At 35.5% G+C, this 24,517-nt stretch overlaps 1 protein-coding gene across 2 annotated transcripts in view; it reads right to left on the bottom strand.

Moving 5' to 3' along the window:
• Window positions 1–24,517, bottom strand: part of LOC124357748 — a 528,868-nt gene that overhangs the window by 97,572 nt on the left and 406,779 nt on the right. The window contains exon 4 of one of the 2 annotated variants that reach the window (XM_046809776.1): window positions 7,865–7,921. The exons of the other annotated variant lie outside the window; for it this stretch is intronic. Within the exon in view, the coding sequence (XP_046665732.1) occupies window positions 7,865–7,921 (57 nt within the window). The remainder of the gene's footprint in view (window positions 1–7,864; window positions 7,922–24,517) is intronic. 2 annotated transcript variants of the gene reach the window in all.

Genomic DNA, 24,517 nt, shown 5'->3' on the forward strand with positions numbered 1-24,517 from the left:
GATTTATTTACAAATTCAGTACAAGAGAAGCAACAGGCTCCGCTCAACGTCTAGCGAAAATCTGGTCTAACAACGCCGCCAAAAGTGAGTCAGTACGATTCGATATTGAGGTGTTTGTTTGGGCGGGAAGCCAGCGAGCGATCGCGCCACGCCACGGTATTAAAATGTCCCTGTAAATACTCAGGATATCCTTGTGCCGTAAAACTGTTCAAACTAATACTCCATGACTCAATATCAGACAACAATGTCTGGTCAAACAGCGCCGCCAGAAGTGAGTCAGTAGGATTACATGTTGAGGTGTTTGTTTTGGCGGGAAGCGAGCGAGCGGTGTCAAAATGTCTTAGTAAATACGTCTGCCGCCCTTGTGGCGTGTACCGGTCTGTGGTAAAGACAATTCCAACTACAACTGTTCGGCTCAATGTCTGGCGCACGTCTGGTCAAACAGCGCCGCCAGAAGTGAGTCAGTAGGATTAGATGTTGAGGTGTTTGTTTTGGCGGGAAGCGAGCGAGTAGGTGTCAAAATGTCTTAGTAAATACGTCTGCCGCCCTTGTGGCGTGTACTACTCTGTGGTATAAGACAATTCCAACTACAACTGTTCGGCTCAATGTCTGGCGCACGTCTGGTCAAACAGCGCCGCCAGAAGTGAGTCAGTAGGATTAGATGTTGAGGTGTTTGTTTTGGCGGGAAGCGAGCGGGCGGTGTCAAAATGTCTTAGTAAATACGTCTGCCGCCCTTGTGGCGTGTACTACTCTGTGGTAAAGACAATTCCAACTACAACTGTTCGGCTCAATGTCTGGCGCACGTCTGGTCAAACAGCGCCGCCAGAAGTGAGTCAGTAGGATTAGATGTTGAGGTGTTTGTTTTGGCGGGAAGCTAGTGAGCGGTCGCGCTACGGTGCCAAAATGCCTCTGTAAATACTTCGGCCGCCCTTGTGCTGCATACTGGACTCTGCTGTGAAACACTTCAACTACTACTACTCTATAATTGCTTTATTTTATAGCCAATCCTGAGACATATAACACTTTCCATGAAATAGAAAATTGAAACAAATTTCCAAAAAATCAACCTGTCTTCCCCTAAAACAAATTAGTTACGGAACCCCTTCTTTAGCCTAGATGTAACCGAATTCCTTGCTACCCGATGAATCCTGATTTAGAAAACTCTTGACAGATAAACTTATTTTATTACCTCTAAGTGCTGGTCATTATCTAATTATAAATGCGTGTAAAATTAACATCTGGCAAAAGGCTTTGTTTCAACTTGTAAAATAAGTTTTGGGTATCTAAAATAATTTGGCGTAAATACTTAAGCATTTCGCCTTTCTATAAAAGAAACTAGGTTTGTATTATATTTCGCTTTAAACTGTACATATCTTAGCACGCTACGTTAAATGGGAAGCTCGAAATGAAGAGCGGTTAAAAATACCAAACGATAATTTTTCTCACAGGTCGTACTTTATTCCTACACAACACGAAAACACAGTTATATTGTCATCAGCCAATAAAATGAACAAGTCGCAGTTTTCAACCAAATAGTCGGTTTTATCTGACTGGCTGGCTGATTTTGTACCGTTGTAACTATGATTTACGGCGTAAGGCGATAATTTTTAAGTATATCAAGCTAAAATATGTGACTTACGAAATAGTTAATAATTTAATATTTTTACAACTATTTCGCTCCCTTTCTATTTTGACCCTGTATAAACAAATACTGACAAATAGATGCCTTTCTTACAGGAAACTCCTCTATTTATTTCACGAAAATGTTCTTCAAAAGTGGACATTTTTGTCTTCGGCATCTAGACTGTTGGACAGCCGAGGATGGAATGCAATACCACAAGGAGCACATACTACCAGGATTGTATCACTACTAAGGACTTGAATAACTACTTAGTATGTGGGAGGGGAGACGTGATCCAAGTGTATCGGTACGTGAAATAAATCAACAGGAGCTTGAGAACTAGAGCTGGAGGATATTGTTTTAATAGTACGCAAGTACAAAACTGGTACTTGTTCTTTGTTTGAAGTTTATTTTTAACTGTCGTTTAAACCAGTCGTAGGTGGTTTGTAGACGAATGCAGACGTATTGTGACCTGTATTCTGTAGTTCAGTTTTAATGATTAATTAATGTTGTGTATAGTTTTTTATTAAGTTAATGTTTTAGAGTTAGTGAAGTTGACACACAACGTGGTGGTTGTGATTCCTGATTTAGGCGTGCCACATAACGCTTTGGTACGATTTGTTTATTTTAACCTAGTTTGTAATTATGTGTTAGGTTAGTTATTTACCTGAAGAAGAGATCAGATTGCAGATCTCGAAACGTTGTGTTACTGATTTTTCTGCACTGAACGATGGTAAATGTCCGGAAAATCCTGTTTCCTGGTACTTGTTATTTCGGGGAAGAACGTAGCCAGGAAAAAAATTAGGTGGGGAGTGTCCACAAAAATGATATTGTCCCGTAATGGACAGATAGTAAGGTCCCATTTTGTCCCTTAAACAGTTCTTGAAACGTTTCACTGTTGAGCACGATCTTTCAGCAGTACATGTCAGTAATACTAAATTATAACAAAAATAGTTTACTAAAAAAGTAATTGAACAAAATTGAAAATTTGGGACTCCTTGGACTCTCTCGCTGGCTACGTCTTCGATTTAGAGGACTGTATATATCCACTACTTTACTACTGTATAATAAGTTCCTACTTTTCTGCCCCCTCACATTTTGTATATACAAATTATGTTTGAGCCATTGGGGGTGTACTTTTTCAGAGGAAATTTTAACGCAGTTGGTTAACCCGAAGTGGTTGGAAGGGATTTTAAAGTGTATAGGTGAATAAATATAGTTTTTTTTTTTTTTTTTTTTTTTTTTTGTTTTTTTTTTTTTTCACAATATCTTCAATGGGACCTTGTAACTATGAAAAAACCATGTTCAAAAATATGTACTATACATTCTAGAAATACTAATTGGAATGCTAGAAGTTTTCTTTAACTGACCTCCAGTTTATTATTCCAGATTTAATATAATTAATTAAATCAGACCGTGTCTTTCATCATTTCACTAGTTAGACCTGTTAATATAAACCCAGTATTTTATTCAACACACGCTTGAACTTGTTCAACGATAACGATAGACGTACTAGGAACGCACATTAGCTTCTCGGTGCTGTAATTGCACCTGTTAACGACTGTCTGTCGACTCGAATGCCCGGTAGTATAACTTACGCTTCAGTAAAGCTATTCAATTGAGTGCGGCGTCGTGAATAAATTTGAATGTCGACGCGTGAGGGTCACGCCCCACGAAATAACAATTTTGAGATAAATTAATCACACCAATTTTGTCGGCGGCTTTGCCATACCGGCGTTTATCTAAATTAATGACCCTTGAGGGATTACATGAATTACGCCATTAGGGTGTTCCACACTCCGCGGCCTAGCATTGGCCAATAATACTTACATAAGTGTATGGCGCATTCATGTATTTTTTATTGTGCTGATTCACCGTAGAATTAATCACCAAATATATGCAATTCTTGAACAAATCCTATATGTATATCAGAAATATGGAATAAAAATAACAATATTAAAAAGTAGTGTAACTTACTTTAAAACTAACATAGGCTATTAAATTCCAATAGAAATACAATTCAATATCCCTTCCGTCTCAGTCGGAAGAAAGTTGATTTCACATGTGGCCGGCATCTCTCAATTTCAAACTGAACATTCATTGTTAGTGTAGATGTTTAATTTGCACAACACTGATAGGACAATAACTCTAAATGTTGGTATGTTAATATAATCTTAATAATGTTTATAACATATACATTACTTTTCAGAAACGTGGACTTGATATAGTAACAATTCATCTGAAATTACGTTTGTACACATATTTTCTTATAACGGCTCAATTGCATATACTATAACTTTAAATGGCCACCATTTTGAAGCCTTAAGAGTTATTGAAAACAAGTAAAATTAAATTTTGTTTGAAATTGTGTGAAATTTTAAGAAAAGCGTCAATTTTAATAAATGTTACGAAATATCCGAGATAACATTGTGGGAAAATGTGAACTAGCGCAATATTGAACAGTTTTATTTGTTAAAACTAGCTCACAAACTCAACCAAGCTATGTGTAAATACTGTTTCTGTATCACATTTGGTCTGAATCTATTAAGAACTACGACATATATGTATATATGGGCTTATGTACTGAACTTCCAGTCTGTGGTAGCTCCTAGCAATGGATCTACTTAAAAACTTGGCTTTATATCGTTATGAATTTATGAAGTAATTCGAATTAAAGTGAAATCGTAAATGGCTGGGCCTCTTCTCTTACATTCAAAGGGGAACACTAACTTTTACTGAATAAAATTTGATTCACAGAATGTATGCAATTCTCTGTTCACATTAATTCCATACATGTGTCATACGTGCAAGGTTGATGTGGAGGACACATTTATGGACCTCTGAGGTCGTTTCAATGTCTCAAAGGACAATCATTAGTAACCACTTATTGTATAAACTGACCAAGCTAATTTTGGTTAATGGGTTTGCCAACTTCCCATCCATAACGTCCTGTGTAGATTTGTACACAAAGAGTTTCGCCTTGATTCTATGTTAAAATTTCTTCAATAAAACTTATGAAAATTGTTCTGATAAAATCGATTCAATGCAAGACCAATAGACTAGTCGCGTAGAATAGTTCCGGTTCTGGGCTCCGACACCTTCGATGCGATTGGTTCAAATGTTTGTTCTTGTCGTTTATTAGAGGAATATCAATGTCAAATTTTGTATAGATACCTGTATGTTAAAAATTATTAGGCTATGCACTTAGTTGTAAGAACGCTACAAATAATTAATCCATGTTATATGTATATATGTTTATATAGAACAGTCTACACAAACAAAGTGTAAATAAAGATGGCTTTATGGTTGTTAGAATCTAATTGAAAATGCTGCCCTGCACCTGTTCTTAATCACACTAAGGAAATAACCATTTTTTAACAATGCACTAATTCTCTGTTTGCTCACTAGGAACTGCAAAAGATAATTTAGACAGTTGTTAAGACTGCTCAAATACAATAACACAGTTTGACATTAGATACTCAGGCCTCATTTGTCTAACGAAATACACCGATGCAATCAATACTTGAAAACAGGATTTATACACAATTGAATAGAACCTTTTACATAATTTATTTATAAACAGACATCTTCAACCCGGTGACCAGAGTTATTTCTTGTGTAAAAAATTCACTCTTTTCGGGTCGCGAAAATGTGGCAAACATTAAAAATCACAATAAAACAGTATTAGTGGTTATTTTTCTTACCTTGTGTCTTAAGATAACTTAAATCAAATATAGCGTAACAGTATTGCCCAATTTAGCCAATGTAGTAACCTTAGTTTAAGATGTTAAATATCAGAATAGTACTGATTTCAGAAACTACAAAATATAAAAGAAAACTTCATTCAAACTGCAATGTAGATAATATGTTTTGACGGTAAGAGTATTAGAACCTACAGTGTGTCAATAGACAAATATCGACTTCAAGATAACCCAGTTAATCAGCTTGATACCAACGTGTTAATCTATGGTCAACGTTAGGTTATTTTTTTAATTCCGATACTACAAAGGGATTAGTTACGATACATTTGGCATACTTTATATTTGAATATACTGTCCGACATCTGACATTACGAGAGATGGGTGTACCGTCTGAGGAAAAGGAGAGAGCCCTCTCTCTCTCTACCAGAGACCAGTGAGCAGAAACCAGTAGGTAACGGATGTGGGGGGCCGGACGGTGGCGGAGGGGCGCGGCGGGGCGCGGAAGGCGGAAGAGACGAGAAGCGGCGAGGAAGTAGGGCAGATCGGCAAAGGCCAAAGGTATCAAGGGCACGCGCTGACAAGAGGGAGACAATTAGACCATCATCAGCGGTGGGGTGGGGAGGGGCGGGCGGAGGCGAACCCGTTACAACCTTCTGTTGCGACCGATCCCTGTGGAGGATTACGTGAGATCAATGTCATTTCTTTACTTGTGAGTATCACTATGCATTGTGGTCTAAATTACTTCTCGTAAGGCTACAAGTAGATAAGTAGTGCTTAGCCTTATATATGTACAAGATATATATGTACAAAGTGTACATCGAAATACTGAAGGGAAGGTTGCAAGAAACGCTATCGACTAGCAAATACTAGCTCCATACATACGTACATATCATTAACATATCTTATTAAAGAATCTAACACTATTGCGTATGCAAGCTACATTCACAAGATTGTTATAGACCACCAGCCTCACCATTACAGAACAGAACATAAGAAACAAACAATATTTCAAAATGAATTACTAACATAAAACGATGACGGGGACTCTATCTTGATGAAGGAGGACTCTATCTTAACCAAGGACTCTATCGTGAAGAAACATTCCTCGAGATTATCTTGCCCTGCAATGAATATTTTATCCTTTGCACCAAATATTGTAACATATCTCCCCAACTCGGAGCTCATTGAAAATAAACATCGTCTCGTGCATAATTGTATGGTATACGCTTTTTTTTATTTGAACAGATATGAGAGACATGTCGTCTCCAAAATAAGTAGACCACACTCCATGGTTTAAGAATAAATCAAGCATAAGTCTTATCATACAACCATCGTCACGCATTACTGTGTGAAATAATGTGTTAAAAATATTTGTCTTAATTTAACAATCGAATATGGATAAGGAGATATATCCATTACTCTGGATGAAATGGTATTGCTTTGTTTTACCCTTTAGAATCGTAACGTTATAGTATCTAAGATTCATTATAAATGAAATATACGTTTAATAATCAGATTTCACTACAGTAGTAAGAAATTAGGAATTAAGATTGACAGTGAAATAAATTTGATAAAGATTGCATTGACGGGTTGCAAGAAAACGTGTTTGGTGAGTCGTCCTTAATCCCTTAACGACACTATTTAATAACTGATTATTATATTAATAACTGATATTATATCTTTCTATAATGAAAACTATTGTATTGAGTGTAAAATTAATGAACAGTTTTCCTAATTTGTCGTTGTACATTATTGAAACGCTTGATCTGTATCATGAACTATTTAATGAAAGTATATTTCTAAATAGCATGAAGATCCTGGCAGATTTAAACATATCGTTTAGTGATCAATAACGGCTGATTCTTGGTGAAGAAATTAAGGATTTAAATAACTCGTTATTACTTTTAATACACAAACATTTTGCTTTCCACTGGACACTCTTAGGTTGTTTTAAATTGGGCGATAGTACTTCCTTTCATAGCTTCTATTTTCAGGAGGCATTCCAGGATTGCGACTGGATTATTTTGTTGATCTACCTAACGCACACTCAAATATTACACTGTATCACCACACATGTCCAAAGCCTTAAGGCAACAAATCTAGAACATTCAATAGAGCATGCTTTAAGTCCATTGAGTTTCGATTTTTTAAAAGAGCTTACCTGAACGGAAATACAAAACCTTAGACAGACTAAGCATTGATTAACACTAAAATAATATATTTACAGCTGCTTATGTGTTCCCAGCCGCGTCAAAATAAAAGAGGTATAAAATTAACAAAACGGAAACTCAATAAGTGCATCAACGACACAAATTAACATACATAAACATAAATTCACACAAATTATTAAAATATCTATCTCCAAATACGAATTACAATTAACATGTATGGAAGAAAAAACATCAAAATGTCAGTTCGAGAACATCGATAAAATGAAGTAACATTAAATAAAACACCGAAAGAGTTATGGTCAATCAACATTTTTATTAACCATGAGTATGAACTAAAACAAATATAACAAACATAAGAAAATAAAACTTACATAGCCGACTCGGCTGGATACTGCAGCAAGGCATTTCTATCTCCCAACGATAGTTACCTGTAACCATGACAACCATAAATATAAAACTAAAAAATGTATCATTTATCAATTAAACTTTAAACTTGTCATTCATTTACTCTAAGAGAGGGATTTACTAGGGTCTCCACAATCAAAGCTATACAAGGTGAGTTACAAACTTGCATCTTTGTGACAAAAAAACCAAAAAAGAAAGCAGTTTTGCGGCAAACATCTACTTCCGTGAAGGAAAGTCGTTTACATTAAAAGTTAACCCCCTTCCTCCCGCCGTAAACTTCAAATAGCAAAGTAACCCTTGTGGCTTATCAAATTAAAAGGTATTAATCTAGATTCTCTTTGGCGAAAACTAAACCGTAATCACAAAATACTACAAAATACTGTAATATCTCAAAGAAGAGTTATCCCATTCAATTTCTTTTGTCACAAAAAGTGTCTTATAATCCTCTCTAATGTGAAATGTATGCATTTGAATATTTTAAGTTTGAGATGGGAGAGGAACGGTGTCTGGATGTGGTTTGACTTTTAATAATAAGCAACTTTTGGAAATAGATGTTTGCCATAAACTTCGTATTTATATCTCTTAGTTTTTTTCTGTATAAATAAAGATGAATTTTTTAATGCGTTATACAGTTTATAATGGAACTTAGGTAATTATATATAATAATCATTTGGACATCATAAATGAGAGATAAATTCGTTTGCGTTCAACGTACTACACTCATATCACTTTCAATATGACGTCATATGATATGTTATGATATCTTTGGCGACGATGTACGGCAAATTTAGAAAAATGTAAGAGTGTGAATACCTGGTTATTACAATATTAGTTGCAAATTATCTAGAAGCTATAACTCAATGATTGAACGAACATGTTCTAAGCTCAGTTTAGTGCAATTAATGAGACATTTCGGTTAAAATAGCAAAGGATGACAAAAACAATCTAAAGTATTACAGTAGACTGGTAGAATTTGCTTCACAGAATGATTTATTTATTCTCTCTAAAAAAATAAAAACTTTAAATACGTTCGAATGAAAGGAAAATACGTTTTTTTTTATAAATACTGAATACTGTAATTGCTATCAAAATTTTCTTGAATTATTACATGCTATGGATGGAGAATCAAAATATGGACTTAACTATGTCCATCGTGAAGGAGAGGTTCTGGTCATCGTTGCGAGTTGCGTCTCCAGCCCCATCGTATGCAATCAAAGATTCCTTGCAGTTCAACAAAATAACACGTCATCCCTTGATACACCGATGTATCCATTGGGGAAATAAAAACTTGTAAAAATATCAGAGAAGGACACAAGCTAGATTTACAGTAAACACGTTGCGTGAAAGAAATAAAACAAACAAAAAACCCGTTGTGCAAGTGTTAGGAAACGATAACAGTTGACTATCTTTGACTTGTTATGTATTTACACGCTTATCTCGCAGCGGGCATATACAAACGATTACTGTTTGGTTTTCTCCAAAGGCAGCAGAAAATAACCCTTCCAGAAACAACAAATCGGTTATCTATGGTTTCAAAGAGAAAACAATTGGTGAAGATAGGCGCCGAGGTCGAGGGTGAAGCGGATGACAAATGACCACAATCAGCGATATCTTATCAGACGGTTTGGTGAGCTTGTCCTAATTGGTACAGGGTTATCAAACAGTGCATGGCCACTTCAAGGTCGTGACAGTTTCCCTACTGAACGTCGCATCGCGTCGCCTCGACTGTACAGTGGAATTGCGCAATGCTGTCTTGCGCAACCACTGCCGAATTGGACAATCCATTTTGGTACCAACACACTCGGCAGCTAGTACCGTGGCTCTCTCATCGTGACTAGGAAACTTTAACACAAAGAGAGACAGAACCGTCCACTAACTGGAATCTAGCTTTATAACAAATTGCAGTTATCGTGGCTGTTTGTATCGGTTGGTATTTAAACATACTTTGTCGTATAACTAAAAAATGAAATACAGAACCAAACAGCAACATCAATATGTTAGTAAGTTTAAAAAACTTTGGAATGTTAAATAATCCGAACTGAAATGATTATAAAGATCAGTTCTAAGCCCATATCCACTCAATAACTCTTTAATATCTCTGGGGTTAAGAATCTTAATAATGATGACTATTCTGCTTTGATGTTGTTATTCATGGATGTCTCTTAAAAATATTTAAATATGTGTTGAGAGACTTAAATTTTAAACATTGACATTAGAAATTACATTTCCCTCTAAAATGTAAAGATTATAGAACAAAAAATTGAAATATTAACTAAAAAAACTCGTACTAGGGGAGAGAGGTGGTGGCGATTCTTAAGCAACATTTCGAGAATTATAATAAAAACAATAACGAATTCTCTTTAATAACGAAGATCAACTTTAAATTAAAGATCATTATAATATTGTCCACAAAGAGTCATGGCTGTAATGCAAACTTATGATCAACAGTGTCTTGTGCGGTTTGCATAAAGAAAAGATTATTTTACGCTGGATGTAGGAGAGATATGTATTCTTTACACTTTACACAATTTTAAATTATGACAATTCTTTAAATGTCAGATTTTATAACATCCTATATCAATCTTGAATTCTTAAAAAAACCACAAATCTTGGGCCAAAATGCTTTTAATGCTCTACCAGACTATATAAAAAACTAGTAAAACCCTTTCAATATAAAAAAGGCCTAAATAATATTATCTCATGAACAGATAATGTTATACCATGGGGGAATTCTTGGGAGGCTTGTCTTTGACGGTGTAAGTTTATAAATTGTATTTTTCAATAGACATGTTAAGTGATTTTTTGGGATTTAATTAAATTTGAAACGGCATGTGTAAATAATATTATACGTAATATAGTTTGTATAAATATAACACGTATACGATTATGACAATGTTCTATGCATTTTGTATTGTTAACAAACATTTAAAACTTGATTTGAATTTTTAGACTTGCACACTTAAAACAATCAACATTCTACTACAAACCGTATCGGGGACATGTAATAAATGTATATTGGGGACAGTATTAAAAATATAAAAATTTTCTTGATGAAAGCGCAGATGTTGGTAACAGCCCCAGTTATCAATCTGCGATGACGACCGAGAACCGCCACCACCACAAACGAGGTGCTAAGTAGGCAGCCGAGCGAGAGTTGAGTGTGTGGCGAGCGCGAGCAGGTGCCAGCCACAATGGATGGGTCGCGGCCCCATTTGTCGACCGCGTATAAATAATGTTTATTGCGCCTGTTTATAGCGGCGCGGCGCGGTGTGGCACGGCGAGCGAGGCGCAGGCGCACTCCACACCGTAGCCACTGCGCATGCGCACCGGCAACTCGCTGCAGATTTACGGCCGGCACATAAACAGATCGGATCATAATACTGTTGTGATACCCGTCACTCACTCGGGTCACTATAACTCACTATAACATCCACAGTGAGGCAATTACCTGAGTGGCTTACTCTATGTAACTATAGTGTTTATCACAATAAAGAAAATTGCTGTAAACTATGTACTAACATCAAAGTCTTCTGGTTTACACCGTCTTTAAACATATCCTTAACAATTAATACTCTCGCGGTGTGAACCGGAAGATTTCGATGTTAGCTATGACACTGAGCGCATAAGGCTAAACTCGCCTTCGGCTCGCCAGGCCCCTAAGTAGGGTGTTCGCAAATTCAAGGATAAGCGTATTTCGGGAACAGGTTAAGTCCGAGCATTCGATGAGGAATCTGGGCGAGCTTTTAAAAGAAATATTAATCTTGCAGGCATTTTTTCCTTAATTATTTTTTATACGATCATGTCATAAAAAAAAAAACTCCTTTTTGTACTAAAGATGTTTAAATAAACTGTATATTGAATTATGGTGATTACAAAAGCGAAGTTGTATTGAAAGGATAATGAAACATCAATGTTCACGACTCTTGACTATAAAATGCTTCTTTATTGAACTATTGAAGGTTGAATTTTGAACATGGATGATCCGTGATCAGGAGCTTTTATGCAGAGACAACAATAAATCACAATCTAATTGGATCAATAATTAAATATGTACTATGGAAAATAATAGATATTCTGTAGAAAGTAGCCTTGTGTAGACCGGTCGGCCTTCAGTAGCTCAAAAACTAAATTAGAAGAATTGTCACTCTATCTCTGTTCATGCCAGATAGTATCCTAGAAAAAGTGAAGGTTGTCATCGGGTAATGTACACGCTTTCACTCAAGCGTGACTTCAGTGGAACTTCCAGTGGGAAACTGTGGAGGTAATGGAGAGTAAATCGATCACCAGCAGACCGGAGAAGGGAAGAGGATGGAAGAAGAGTAGCGCCGATGATTGGTGACCTACAAACACTAGAAGGTCCGGGTCACCACAAGCGCAGGAGCCGTCTCTTTCTCTCTCCGATCTCTTCTTCTCCGCCACTGCTTCTCGATCGAGATAATTCATTTTCTATTACACTTCTCATCCACAAAACGTTTAAAATGCTCGTATATGATTAACTTGGGAGTGCCGATGGTCAAGAGGTCTAGGACGTGGGACTTTTGGCGGAGTTGGAGATAGCGCAGATTCAAATCCTGTCTGTGACAATTGTACTTTTTATCACTATCATCGATCTTGTAATAAATCGACTCCCCCCCTTATTCCGTTTGATAAGATCCTCGCAAAGGCCAGTGGACCATATAAGGCTTAATAAAAGGGCAGAATAAGGCTTAAAAGAAGATTGCCCTCTCTGTACATTTAGAGGACCTATGACTTTCAAATATCTGGTATAGTTCATGCAGATAAAAAGATTTCGATTGGAACTTCTGATACGGATTTGCCAGCGATACATCTTATGTCGGATTATAAAAGTGATTTTATACATTTTATTTTCTAGAACCATTTCTTTATCTATTAGAGGATGGATATCTTATTTCTAGCACTCCCTCTGTGTCATTGAATCAGATTTTTCGCTTTAACATTAGAAAATCTTATTTTTTATTAAAAAGTTCAAAACACATGTCACACAACCATGATAAACTGGATTTCATGCAATAATCGTCTTCTAAAAGAATCAGGGAACGAATGGTTGAAATTAATTAATGAATCTATTTCACGTTACTTTTTCAATGGAGGTCCAAAGTTAGAGAGTCTGCGGAATGTTATTTTTATTACTAGTTATCTATCAATAACCTTTAAAACGATCTGGGGGCGAATCTCTTTCTTAGATTTTTGATTAAGATTAAACATACATGTAGAAGGCATTTAACTCTGCAGAAGTTGTATTTCCTAATAACCAATTTACACAATGCTCGAAACGATCTCGAGGCGAATCTTTTTCTTAGATTTTGATTAAGCTTAAAAAATACATGTAGAAGGCATTTAAATCTGCGGAAGTTGTATTTCTTGATAACCAATTTACACAATGCTCACAACAAGGAAACAACTTGCTGAAAAGGGTTTCCTTTTATAGCTTTTTACGAGTAAAATGTTTTACTAGAAAGTAATGAAATGGTCTTTATTTATTGAAGCGGAATCAGTATTAACAGTTCCACTTAAGACTCAGAGTCAAAACAAAATGAAAAAGCTATACAACTAAAGCAGTCCCTTATGATACAACTTAATAAAATAAAATATATACTACTTTTAAACCATAAACCAACATACCTATCCGATTCACACTGATGACATCGCCACTATAAACAACACTAATCTCGACGCACGCCGCGAACAAACCCGCCCGATAGAAACGCAGTTATCTTATCTGCTTTCATGTTATCAAGGAAAGAGTTCCACGGCCTGCAGCAAAAACTGTACCAGAGAATTAAGTTGTCGTTGGACAGGGACATTACGTTACAAAACCCTCATGCGGGCCATTTAACGCACTCACCCAAGAATCGTTCAAATAGATAACAAATAGATAACTAATATTACCTTTTAGTGCAGTGATGAAAGTGATGATAAGATTATGATGCTCTTCCAGTAAAATATATTATTTAAAATGTGGAGACACAAAAAAATCCTGCCTTAAATTACAATGATAGTACCTCCTTTACAGAAATTGGTCCTTCAACTGCCTCTTATGATTTTATATCCTATTGGAAGAATAACTTCTTCAATAGTTCCTTCTATTGCATATCTTTAGATAAGCAAGAAATATTTAAGCATTATACGAACGTGGTTTCAGTTGCCCAATTACTATTTTGGTTAATGAATGGGACTGTTTAACTCGGGAATTATTACCACAACCTCCAAACAATGTACCGAAACCTACTGCTCAAGAGATTGCGGTATGCAGTATAATGTGTAATGGTCGTTCGAATTTAAATTTTATCTAATTCTTAAACAAAATTTGAAAACCCAATAGTTGCCCAATTAATTTTTCTATTCGATTAAACAAACGCATAAAACTATAAATCCATACAAAATTGTATTTTTTGTGGATAAAGGAAAGAGTTTTCACGAATGATTCATTATTAATAACTTATCAGATATTGTAAAATCTTTATTTGGTATTTGTTTGTACCATAAAGCTTTTAAAGTATTCAATCACTGTTTGTTATTGAGAAAACATTCATGTCTCTGATTGGAAGAAAGGTATTTGACTACACTCTTATGTAATTGAGGGTGGGCAAATGGTTAAAGTTCTTTGTCTGAACACGGATGGATGCCTTTAAACAAGATTCTTTCAGAAATTCAGTTGTTTGCACAAGGGCGCCCCCAACGATTTGTATTTCATCCCTTGATGTTTATTATCATTGTCTCTGACCTCTTGTGTCTATTTATTTTTTAACACTATTTATGACTATCGCATGTGCTGACACAATTCAACAGATTTCGGATGAAATTCTGTGTCAGTTGGAAAAATCGAATCTTTATTCACGGGCAGCTTATCAAGAAGAAAACATTTTATGTGTTAATATAATCGAAGATAACCTAATTAGACACACTAGTAACGCAGTAAAGAAAGACGTCATTGTTCGTGTAGTGGGTTTGTTCTTAAATATTACTTTTAACTATCTTCGTATTATCTTCAAGCGCAATCTATAACTTTCTTATTTATATGCATTACGTTTCTATTGGAAAACAACATTAGTTACTATAATGTCTCACAATAGTTTTTTTTTAATTTTTTTAAAATATAAAGACACTATTTTATTAACTTGCTACAATCTCATCTTATATTATTTCGCTTACAATGTCATAATGACGTGTGAGAATTGTCTTATTTGATAATGCGAAAACTCAGAAGACATTTGACTGAAGATAGGACTAGTTTCAGTTATTTTTCGTTTTATTAAAAACCAGTTACGTAAATGAAGACAGTACTTCCGTAACGAACAAATAAGGCAGGCCTCCGGCCGGAGGGCTAACCTTCAATCACCGGTTCGATTCCCAGGTAGGTAATATATTTATTTTAAAAGGAAGAAGTATTCCAAGAGTAAGTAAGCTCTATAACTTTATCATCTATCAACATCACTGAAAACGTGCAAACTTTAGGGAGAAGCTACACTTTATTTATAGTACATGTTAATGGTTTACAACAGTTACAACACCCTCTACACAAACATATTTCTTTCATGCCGAAATATTATTTTCTTCAGGAAATCATACCTTGCGCGCATTCTTCGGTAATTTACTTTTAATAAGTAACTTGATTTGAAATTTTTATTTATTTTTTCATTAGTTTTGATAAGTATTATATACAAAATTTCAATCTTGTAACTTAATCTTTTTAAGTTACAAGATGGAAATTTCTTAATCTTACAAGATTTAATCTTTTCTTAATCTTAACTTAACCAGTTTATGAGAGGTTTTCCCAAATTTCTAACAGTTACCTTGAGAGGTCTGGTTTATTCAGTCACCAAATATGGAGTGCTTAGTGAGTTTAGTTTAGTTTTATTCAGAGTTGTGTGTACACTTTTAATAATTGAGTTTCTTGGACATTTAAAATATGAGTTTTTTTTATTTGAGAACGTCATGAATCACAATAAAGCTCAATTATGTTTAGGGCTGCCTTTTATTTTAGTGTGGTCCGATTTCAATTCTTTAAGTGTATTTTTTATTTCCTAACCAAGGCCTTCAAAATGACATGTTACAGGATTATAAGTACTATTTGAACATTTTTAGTAACTATCTTTTTAGAAAACTATCATATTTGTGTAATTAACTATCCCTATGTAGCTAGTATGATTGCCAAAAACAGATTTCACATATCTAAAATAACAAAAAGGTTGATGAGGGGTGTAACTTACTTTTCAATCATTCATGACATAATAAGCTTCATTAACCTTTTAAATCCAAAGAAAACCTCTGTACTATCTTCAAATAATTTCGTACGGTATTTTACGAAAATTTGTAAAATAGTTTGACCTCATATTCTTAAGAAGGCAGCCAGCTACTAATTAATAGATAATTGTAGAGTTGATTTTATGTTGGCAAAGACAGCAACATATTTGATATTTCTGTATAACGATGGTGGAATGTTTTAACTCGTAATATAATTTCCAAAAAGCAAGCCAAATCTTTAAAACTACGAAGAAAGAAATCTGTATGTGGCATAAATCGTGACAGCAGCAAATTCATGACAGCATCCTCGAATAAATATTTTTAAGTCGAATTGTATAACGTTAGATACCTATTACAACACCAATATTCAATAAATTGGGAAATGTCATGATTTAAAAAATATTTATCTAAAATCTAAAAGCAAGAAGGTTCCAGGTTGTAATTTAATTCTAAACTTTACTGCCAAGGACATCACAAGGACAAAAATATAATAGGAAGGAAGGAAGGAATGGGTTGGAAGCAGCTGACGATATCCTAGCACCTGGCCCTGGCCTGTACACGAACTCGCTCCCCTCACGCACCCCACGTATTTCTGGTTTCTATAGCCTAGCTAAGAAAATATAACCTCTAGACACTAAAACATGTATCAACAACATAACAGTAACAGAAAATTAAAAATAGAACCAAAGTTCAAATATAATTGGTAATCCTATATTTATAAACAGTAATATCGAATGTTCAGTCAAAGTTGACTACGGTACACGTTTTTCACAACAATGTTTTAATTTTGTAAAAATGCACTTAATTTAATTTTTTTTTATTTAATTTTAATTAATTTAATTTGCACGAATTTTTTACCTGCAATTCGAACCTCTAATAAAGAAGCACTTGCTGGTGGACGGTTAAAAGTTTGCTTTAAAAAAATCTAACGGTTTAAAGTTGAACCTTGAGGTATTCCGTATTCTCTCAAACAGAAAACTTCAATTATGTTGCACCATTGAGCAATACTCGAGGAACCACTTATTCCACCAATGATCCCTCAAGCAGTGCTGCCAACAGCCCATTCCAGTTTCCGCGAGATAGATATTAATGTATTACTGTTTCCACACGGAGGTGAATTGTGTGTCTATACATCACGAGTGACTTAAAATGAATAAGTTTGCAGCTGTTGTTATTTTAGTACTTCTGATGGCTCTAAAAAGAGCTAGGGCGTAAACGATATTTATTATCTTTATAAGGCTCACTATACATAGCTCGAGGCCCAAATTAATTGAAAAGGGAGTGTACAATAATTGGCAATAGAAGTCTCCACAGTGAAAGGTGCGGCGGGCCTATCTTGGACCAGCTGGAGGAGGACGAGATTAATTAGATTCAAGATTCTTCCGCTGACAGTCGATCATATAAAGTAACTGTTGAAGGATTATTTCCAGATTAGTAAACAGGGAACAGAAAACAAATAAACAATGAATATTGATTTTTTTATCTACTGCCAGGTACTAGTTCTGGCTATTTCCCCCGACATTAACTACTTGACAAGAAGACGTGAAATAGACACTTTTAGCAAGTCACTATGAAACCCACTTCACCACTGTTTACTTCAATCTGTAAGACGATTGCAGGAAAGATATAAGGCTACACAGACCAACCAAATATTTCGAAATTAATATTGTGACATCAAGTTTCATTTATTGTGTTCTTCACTGGATTCTACGATCTTGATACAGTTTAATTATTTATATAAATTTTTTAAAATAAATATTTACAAATTAAAAATTATTACAATAACATTTGAAATCAATACAACTAATAAAGAATACTTATTATTTGCACTTCATAAAAAATAAACAAAATTTGATACTTAAATTGAATACTCATCTCAAATGAACATCATTGATAGAAAATTATTTAAAACGGTATTTATAAAGGTTCAATCAAAAACGTTTGAAATTGTATTAATTTAATTCACACTTTGCAATCTACAAACAGGATAAGTATTAAACAACTATTTTATATAATTAAAAAGCAATATGGATAATGATTTTAATAAATCAGTGATTTCTTCTATCTAATCCAGAAATTTAGTTTACACATAAAAAATCTCTAATGGAACTAATTATGGTAAAATCCAAATAGCCTACTTCGTCACGAGGTACCACAAGATTTACACGATCATCGCAGAGGTTGTCTAAGGAGTCAACATAATATCTGGGGATGAAGATCTAACATGGGTTAATTCTTCAACATCAGAATGACTTCCCAAGTGAACCAAGTGAGTCTGTTCTGTTATATAATCTCTTTAAATTAAGTTGATTTAAAAAATCTTAAATTCAGTTATACACTAGGAGTTTGACACGACGCTATCCAAAGTTTGTGCAGAGTATAAAGGAAAGACGTATCAACCCAGACGTTGAAGAGAGAAATGAAAACTCCGTGCGAGTATTCTACTTATCCCTGTATCCATATAGCTGTTAGTACCCGGAACTCACCTTGTTATAATAATAATAATAAAAACATATCCTGAGTTCACACTATGGAGAAACTAAGTTAGATGGATAGATTGATCAAAACCCTGCATTCCTAGACAGTTTATATTAATCTACACCATGATAGTGACACATGGGATACTTAATGTTCCATTGCTTAGACTAGTAAATAAAACAATAAAGGCTGGCATTAGATAGAACAGGAGGTCGCGAATTCCATTATAAGCGGGAAAATTTGGACCAAAACGGTGTTTAACGTGTCGTTAAAAAGAAGTTTTAATACTTTCTACTATATCACATTAAAGACAAAAAACGTCCAAAGCACAAGAAGCAGTGCAGTATGCGTAACTTTATGTACTCCTATTCAACTGCGAATACAAAATTGAAAGATAAAGATTACTGAAAAAGACCGCTCTTTTGCAACTGGTTGTTTTTTCCAACACCGAGCCTGAAGCTACAAAGGTACTCCGAAGAGGAGTTCGTAGAGCTACGCGTTTTAAACACACAATGTCTAAAAAAAGTCAATGAGTGTTTGTTGTTGTTTGGTTTTTTGTAAGAGAGGGTAAAGTGACATGCTGTTCCCATATCAGTCCAATCTAAATGACATGTCGTCGCCTCACCCCGCCTTGCCCGCTTCGCCTCCGCCCGCCGTGTGCCGCGCAGCGCCGTGTGGTCTCCACTGATCCCATTAGATCCGCCAGTCACGCGTTTTACCGAGGTTTTTGTGCTGAACAATGTCCACTTCTGACGACCACTTACCCACCAACCTTCAAGGATTCGACAAAGAAAAAACAAAACACTCTGCATCAGGATATATTAAGTGTTTACTCGCACACCGCGGGTCGTCCGGGCAACCGCTGCACATTATCGGCATGTTGCGTGAATTATCTGGATGTTTTATTAGCGTGGGTAATGTCTTACATGGATATACAGTACACATGTGTCTTTACCATAAGTAGTATGAAACTAGTACTGCTGAAACTACATGCCACAGTTAAAAATAAATATTTAACCGTAAAAAAAACAATCTAGTCTGAAAAATCAATTAACATGTAGTATAAACTTAATTATTTGATCTAAAAATACTTGTGTAAGTTTATAGGTTAAAATTTTCTCTATGCAAAAAAATTAATTTCAGTACCTTTGTACAGATTTAGAGTACAGACCTGGCCCATATATTATATTACAAAAGAAAACATACTGACTCCTAGAACAAAATTGTAAAGTAAGGATTTATTTATTCCCAACTCATTTGCCTAGTTTAACGAACGTACTGACGTATAAGAAACTGTCCCTGCTTTAAGAAGATTAATTTTGGAGGCGACTACTACGCTCACTACATGCGGCGAATATTGCAACTACGTAGATGATACGGAGAAGCTACAGACAGTACATTGTGTTCTGAGCCGAATAGGGCTTCTGAATCAATCACTGAATTTATGTTGTAGGAAAATGTATAATGGCTAATACAAAATGTTGGTATCAAAATAATCTTACTGAGGAACAACCAGAAATCCAGTTTTTAAACCGTTTCATAAACCGCGACATAGAAAACCTAATCGTTTAAGATTCTATCGCAATTACTTGGCAATCTGTCAATAGAAAAGCCTTGATGTTAGACAAGATCACGAGTTGCCATTGACAGACACAATACAGCTGTTGTGCTGTATTTATCGACACACGACTTACATTGGCTGTTAGTACAGCTTGTGTGGGAAGATGCGTCTCGTGGCTTTACATCTGTCATGCTCCGACTTACTTGTGTTAATCGCTTCAGTTTTAAAGCCTGGTGAAAGCCGTTAACACTTAAAACAGTAAGACCGTTATAAATCATATATAATGGTTATTTTTTCAACAGTTTCAAAAGAAGAATAATAATTATATAGATAGTAATTAGGATTTAATTTTACATTAACAAAAATACTACGAGTACACTTTTAACACTTATTATATTTTTAATATATACTATGTGCATTTCATATACAGTGAATCCATGATCAGGTACAGTTTAGCAAAGTTAATTTTACACGGTCATCAAGATTTTGATTCATAAAATAAAGCGCTAATTATACAAATTGTAAAGTATTACCCAAACCAAATTTCTTTTTCCCAGTTCGTAATTCAATCTTTTGTCCGATTAGTTTTAACTCATAATAAAAAAAACGAACAAATAATAAAGACTATGGTTCTTTGTATTACGTAATATTCATTACGAAATAAACACGCTCCTCAACGTACAACAGTTTTATGTTGTGTATATGTCTAACAAGGTATTATTTATACACGGCCATGTGGATAACAAAGCACTGGCTAATGGTTACAAATACTGGCAGCATGTAGTCAAATCACTCACATATAAACGCTTTGCATCAGTGAGGAAGTGCTTACTCGTTTAAAGGTACAATCCAATGACAGGAGTGTCATTCCAGATCTCTCAACTTGGAGATCTGATTAATTAGTGCTCAAAGGTTTTGCAGTTTTTAGTATCCAATAACGTTTCTTTGTTCGTTGAAAAATATGAACTCGATCATTTATTGAAAACTACTAGAGATAAAACCATTTCATTTGACTACGAAGTATGCATTACTTTACTAGTAATGATATTATGTTATTTCAATCCATGTGCATAGACTACCTCTCGAAGTGATGGCAATACAACATAGAACTTATTTTATAAAGGGATATTTTTCACAAAAAAGCTTATTGAAGATCCAGATAATATAGGTTTTTATGACACCGAGCTACCGCACAAAACATGTAGATAACTGCACGCTGACCCGACTAGTGTTGCATCACCACACACAGATAATAAGGCCTTGACTTTATTTGGCAAAAAACCATTATACTGACTTGTTTTATCAAAGTCGACTACTCTAAGCCAGGACTAAAAACTTGCGAAACCCCAATGGAGAGAATATAAGCTATATAAGAATAAAAAGTAAGGATTTATAATTATTTAAGACTTAAATATAACAGTTTTTATAACAGTATCGTAGAAATCACAGTCAATTATGAGATTTTATATATGTATATATACATATATATATATATATATAATATATATATATATATATATATATATATATATATATATATATAATACACACACATCACTTAGTTGTATTGATTTAATATTTTCAAAATTTATGAGCAATACTCGATTATCTAGAATCTAATAAAATAGATGTATTATATGTCATAATTTCCCACCAACAGCAATTACAGATTACTTGAATCTACTCTGCTCTACTGAAACTGAGAGGACAGGCCAGGATGTCCAGGAGGACAAGCGATGCGAGTCCGGCTTGCTGTTACAATCGATTACCAATGACAAGAGGAGTGAAGGACACAAATCAAGAAGAGGTGGGAGCGGCTGCGGCCGGGACGCGACTGGATGTATTGCCACCGTATAAGGTTGTAGATGTGATGTACTGTACGGGTATCGCGTCCTCGCCGCTCAATTACAGACGCGCCTATTCTCAGAAGTATTTCAATAATTGTTATACATATTTTACCGGAATTTGGGACAGCCGGGTGTCTCATCAATTAAAAATGTGCCGTTTAGGATACCTTTATTATACCCGAAATTCCTGGCTGTCATATTTTTGAGTAAGAAATAAAGCTACGAAAAGAAGAACATGTAATAATTATATCACTTTCCAACAAGCTGTAATAGTATGTAATTAGAATGGAGTGAAGTAGCTACTGTTCTGAGAATCGTCCTTCTGTTCTTTGTAGTAGAGCAGGAGGCTAAATAGAAGCGAGGCGACCGCGCCAGTACTTCTATATCATCTACATATCCATGGGAAACAACTGTTCCATCATTACCTTAGTATCTTTACATAATCCTGTTTCTCCTACTTTCTTTAATATAAATATATTATTCATCTGTGCTAAGAGAGGCCCCTGCTGATGTGTACCCGAAACAGCCAAGATGCGCAAATACATAATAAATAGAGGATCTCCCGCCGCAATACTTCCCTAGTTGTAACTGTACCATTAATTATGTTTCATAGTTGTAACCGTATCAGTAGTAACTTGTAACCGTAGGTGTTATCTAGTTGTAATTGTACCAGTGCTGGTGTTCCTTAGTTGTAAATGTACCATTACCGGTGTTCCTCAGTTGTAATTGTACCAGTAACGGTGCCCCCTAGTTGTAACTGTACCATTGCCGGTGTTCCTCGGTTGTTATTGTACCAGTACCGATGTTCCTTAGTTGTAACTGTATCATTACCGGTGTTCATCGGTTGTTATTGTACCAGTGCCGGTGTTCCATAGTTGTAACTGTATCATTACCTGTGTCCCTCGGTTGTTATTGTACCAGTACCGGTGTTCCGTAGTTGTAACTATGCCATTACCGGTGTTCCTCGGTTGTTATTGTACCAGTACCGGTGTTCCCTAGTTGTAACTATGCCATTACCGGTGTTCCTCGGTTGTTATTGTACCAGTACCGGTGTTCCCTAGTTGTAACTATGTCATTACCGGTGTTCATCGGTTGTTATTGTACCAGTGCCGGTGTTCCATAGTTGTAACTGTATCATTACCTGTGTTCCTCGGTTGTTATTGTACCAGTACCGGTGTTCCCTAGTTGTAACTATGCCATTACCGGTGTTCCTCGGTTGTTATTGTACCAGTACCGGTGTTCCCTAGTTGTAACTATGTCATTACCGGTGTTCATCGGTTGTTATTGTACCAGTGCCGGTGTTCCATAGTTGTAACTGTATCATTACCTGTGTTCCTCGGTTGTTATTGTACCAGTACCGGTGTTCCCTAGTTGTAACTATGCCATTACCGGTGTTCCTCGGTTGTTATTGTACCAGTACCCGTGTTCTTTAGTAGTAATTGTACCTGTGGCGGCCGCAGCCGCTCTGTGAAAGTAAGCCATCCATGTAACGACCGAGATGGTGTGAGTAATGTTGTAGTAGCAGTGGTTGACCTTTGTGTGCGTCTCGGCTCCAGCCCTCCTCTGGCTACAGGACGGCGACATTTGGCTCACCTTGTATCCGCGGCTGACCTCCTTCTACAGGTGTTCTGCCAGGTGCTCACTGCTCCTCCGCTCGTTTGTTAATTGTTATTTACGAGCATTCGCGTGTCAGTACAAGAGACCTCATTCACTCCGTGTAACGCAATACGTAGCTGAGCAGTTTGAATGTCAAATACTCAGTCTCAGAAATGCAAACACGTGGAAGGGAGTCCCAAAATATACGGGATACTGAATTCCAACCCTTTCTCTAGAACAGGAACAGCTGTTAGAAACTAAATGTAATTATTTATTTGAATATATTGCTGTAAGCGATGTTTACTTTGAAGCCATGGCAAAATCCCAACAATTCCCAAGTATGGGACCCGGATATATAACGTGTTTGAAATTGTACTCAAATGTATTCTAAAGAATGCTTTTTATTTATTAAGGACCCTACAGGACTGTTGTGTAGTTGTTAGACCATCTGTGCGATAACTCTTCATAGAAAGGTCCTGGAGATCTGAAAGTTAGTACACAGGTTTCAACTGGTTCAAGGAAGAACGTTCTTAATTTTAATTTTAGGGTCAAAATTAAATAACATTGTCGTATTAACCATGACGCAACTAGAAAATCGCAGAATAATGAATCTCAGTACATTAATTAATTAATTTGAAGTTTTAATGTGTGACATTGTGGCAAATGTAATGAAGTTACTTAGTTAGATCGGTTGATAAGACTATCGTTACGTAATGTCTGGGCCTTCGATACTACATTGTATCAATACACATTTAAAATGTTTTATATTTTATGGAAATAATTAACAGATTGATTACTGAAACAAAAACTATTTTGCTTGTTTTATGTCGACGTTTACAGCAGGCGAGTATATAAAAGAAAAATCCCCAGGC

This window comes from Homalodisca vitripennis, chromosome 3, assembly GCF_021130785.1.
Source record: "Homalodisca vitripennis isolate AUS2020 chromosome 3, UT_GWSS_2.1, whole genome shotgun sequence".
Taxonomy (NCBI): Eukaryota; Metazoa; Arthropoda; class Insecta; order Hemiptera; family Cicadellidae; genus Homalodisca; species Homalodisca vitripennis.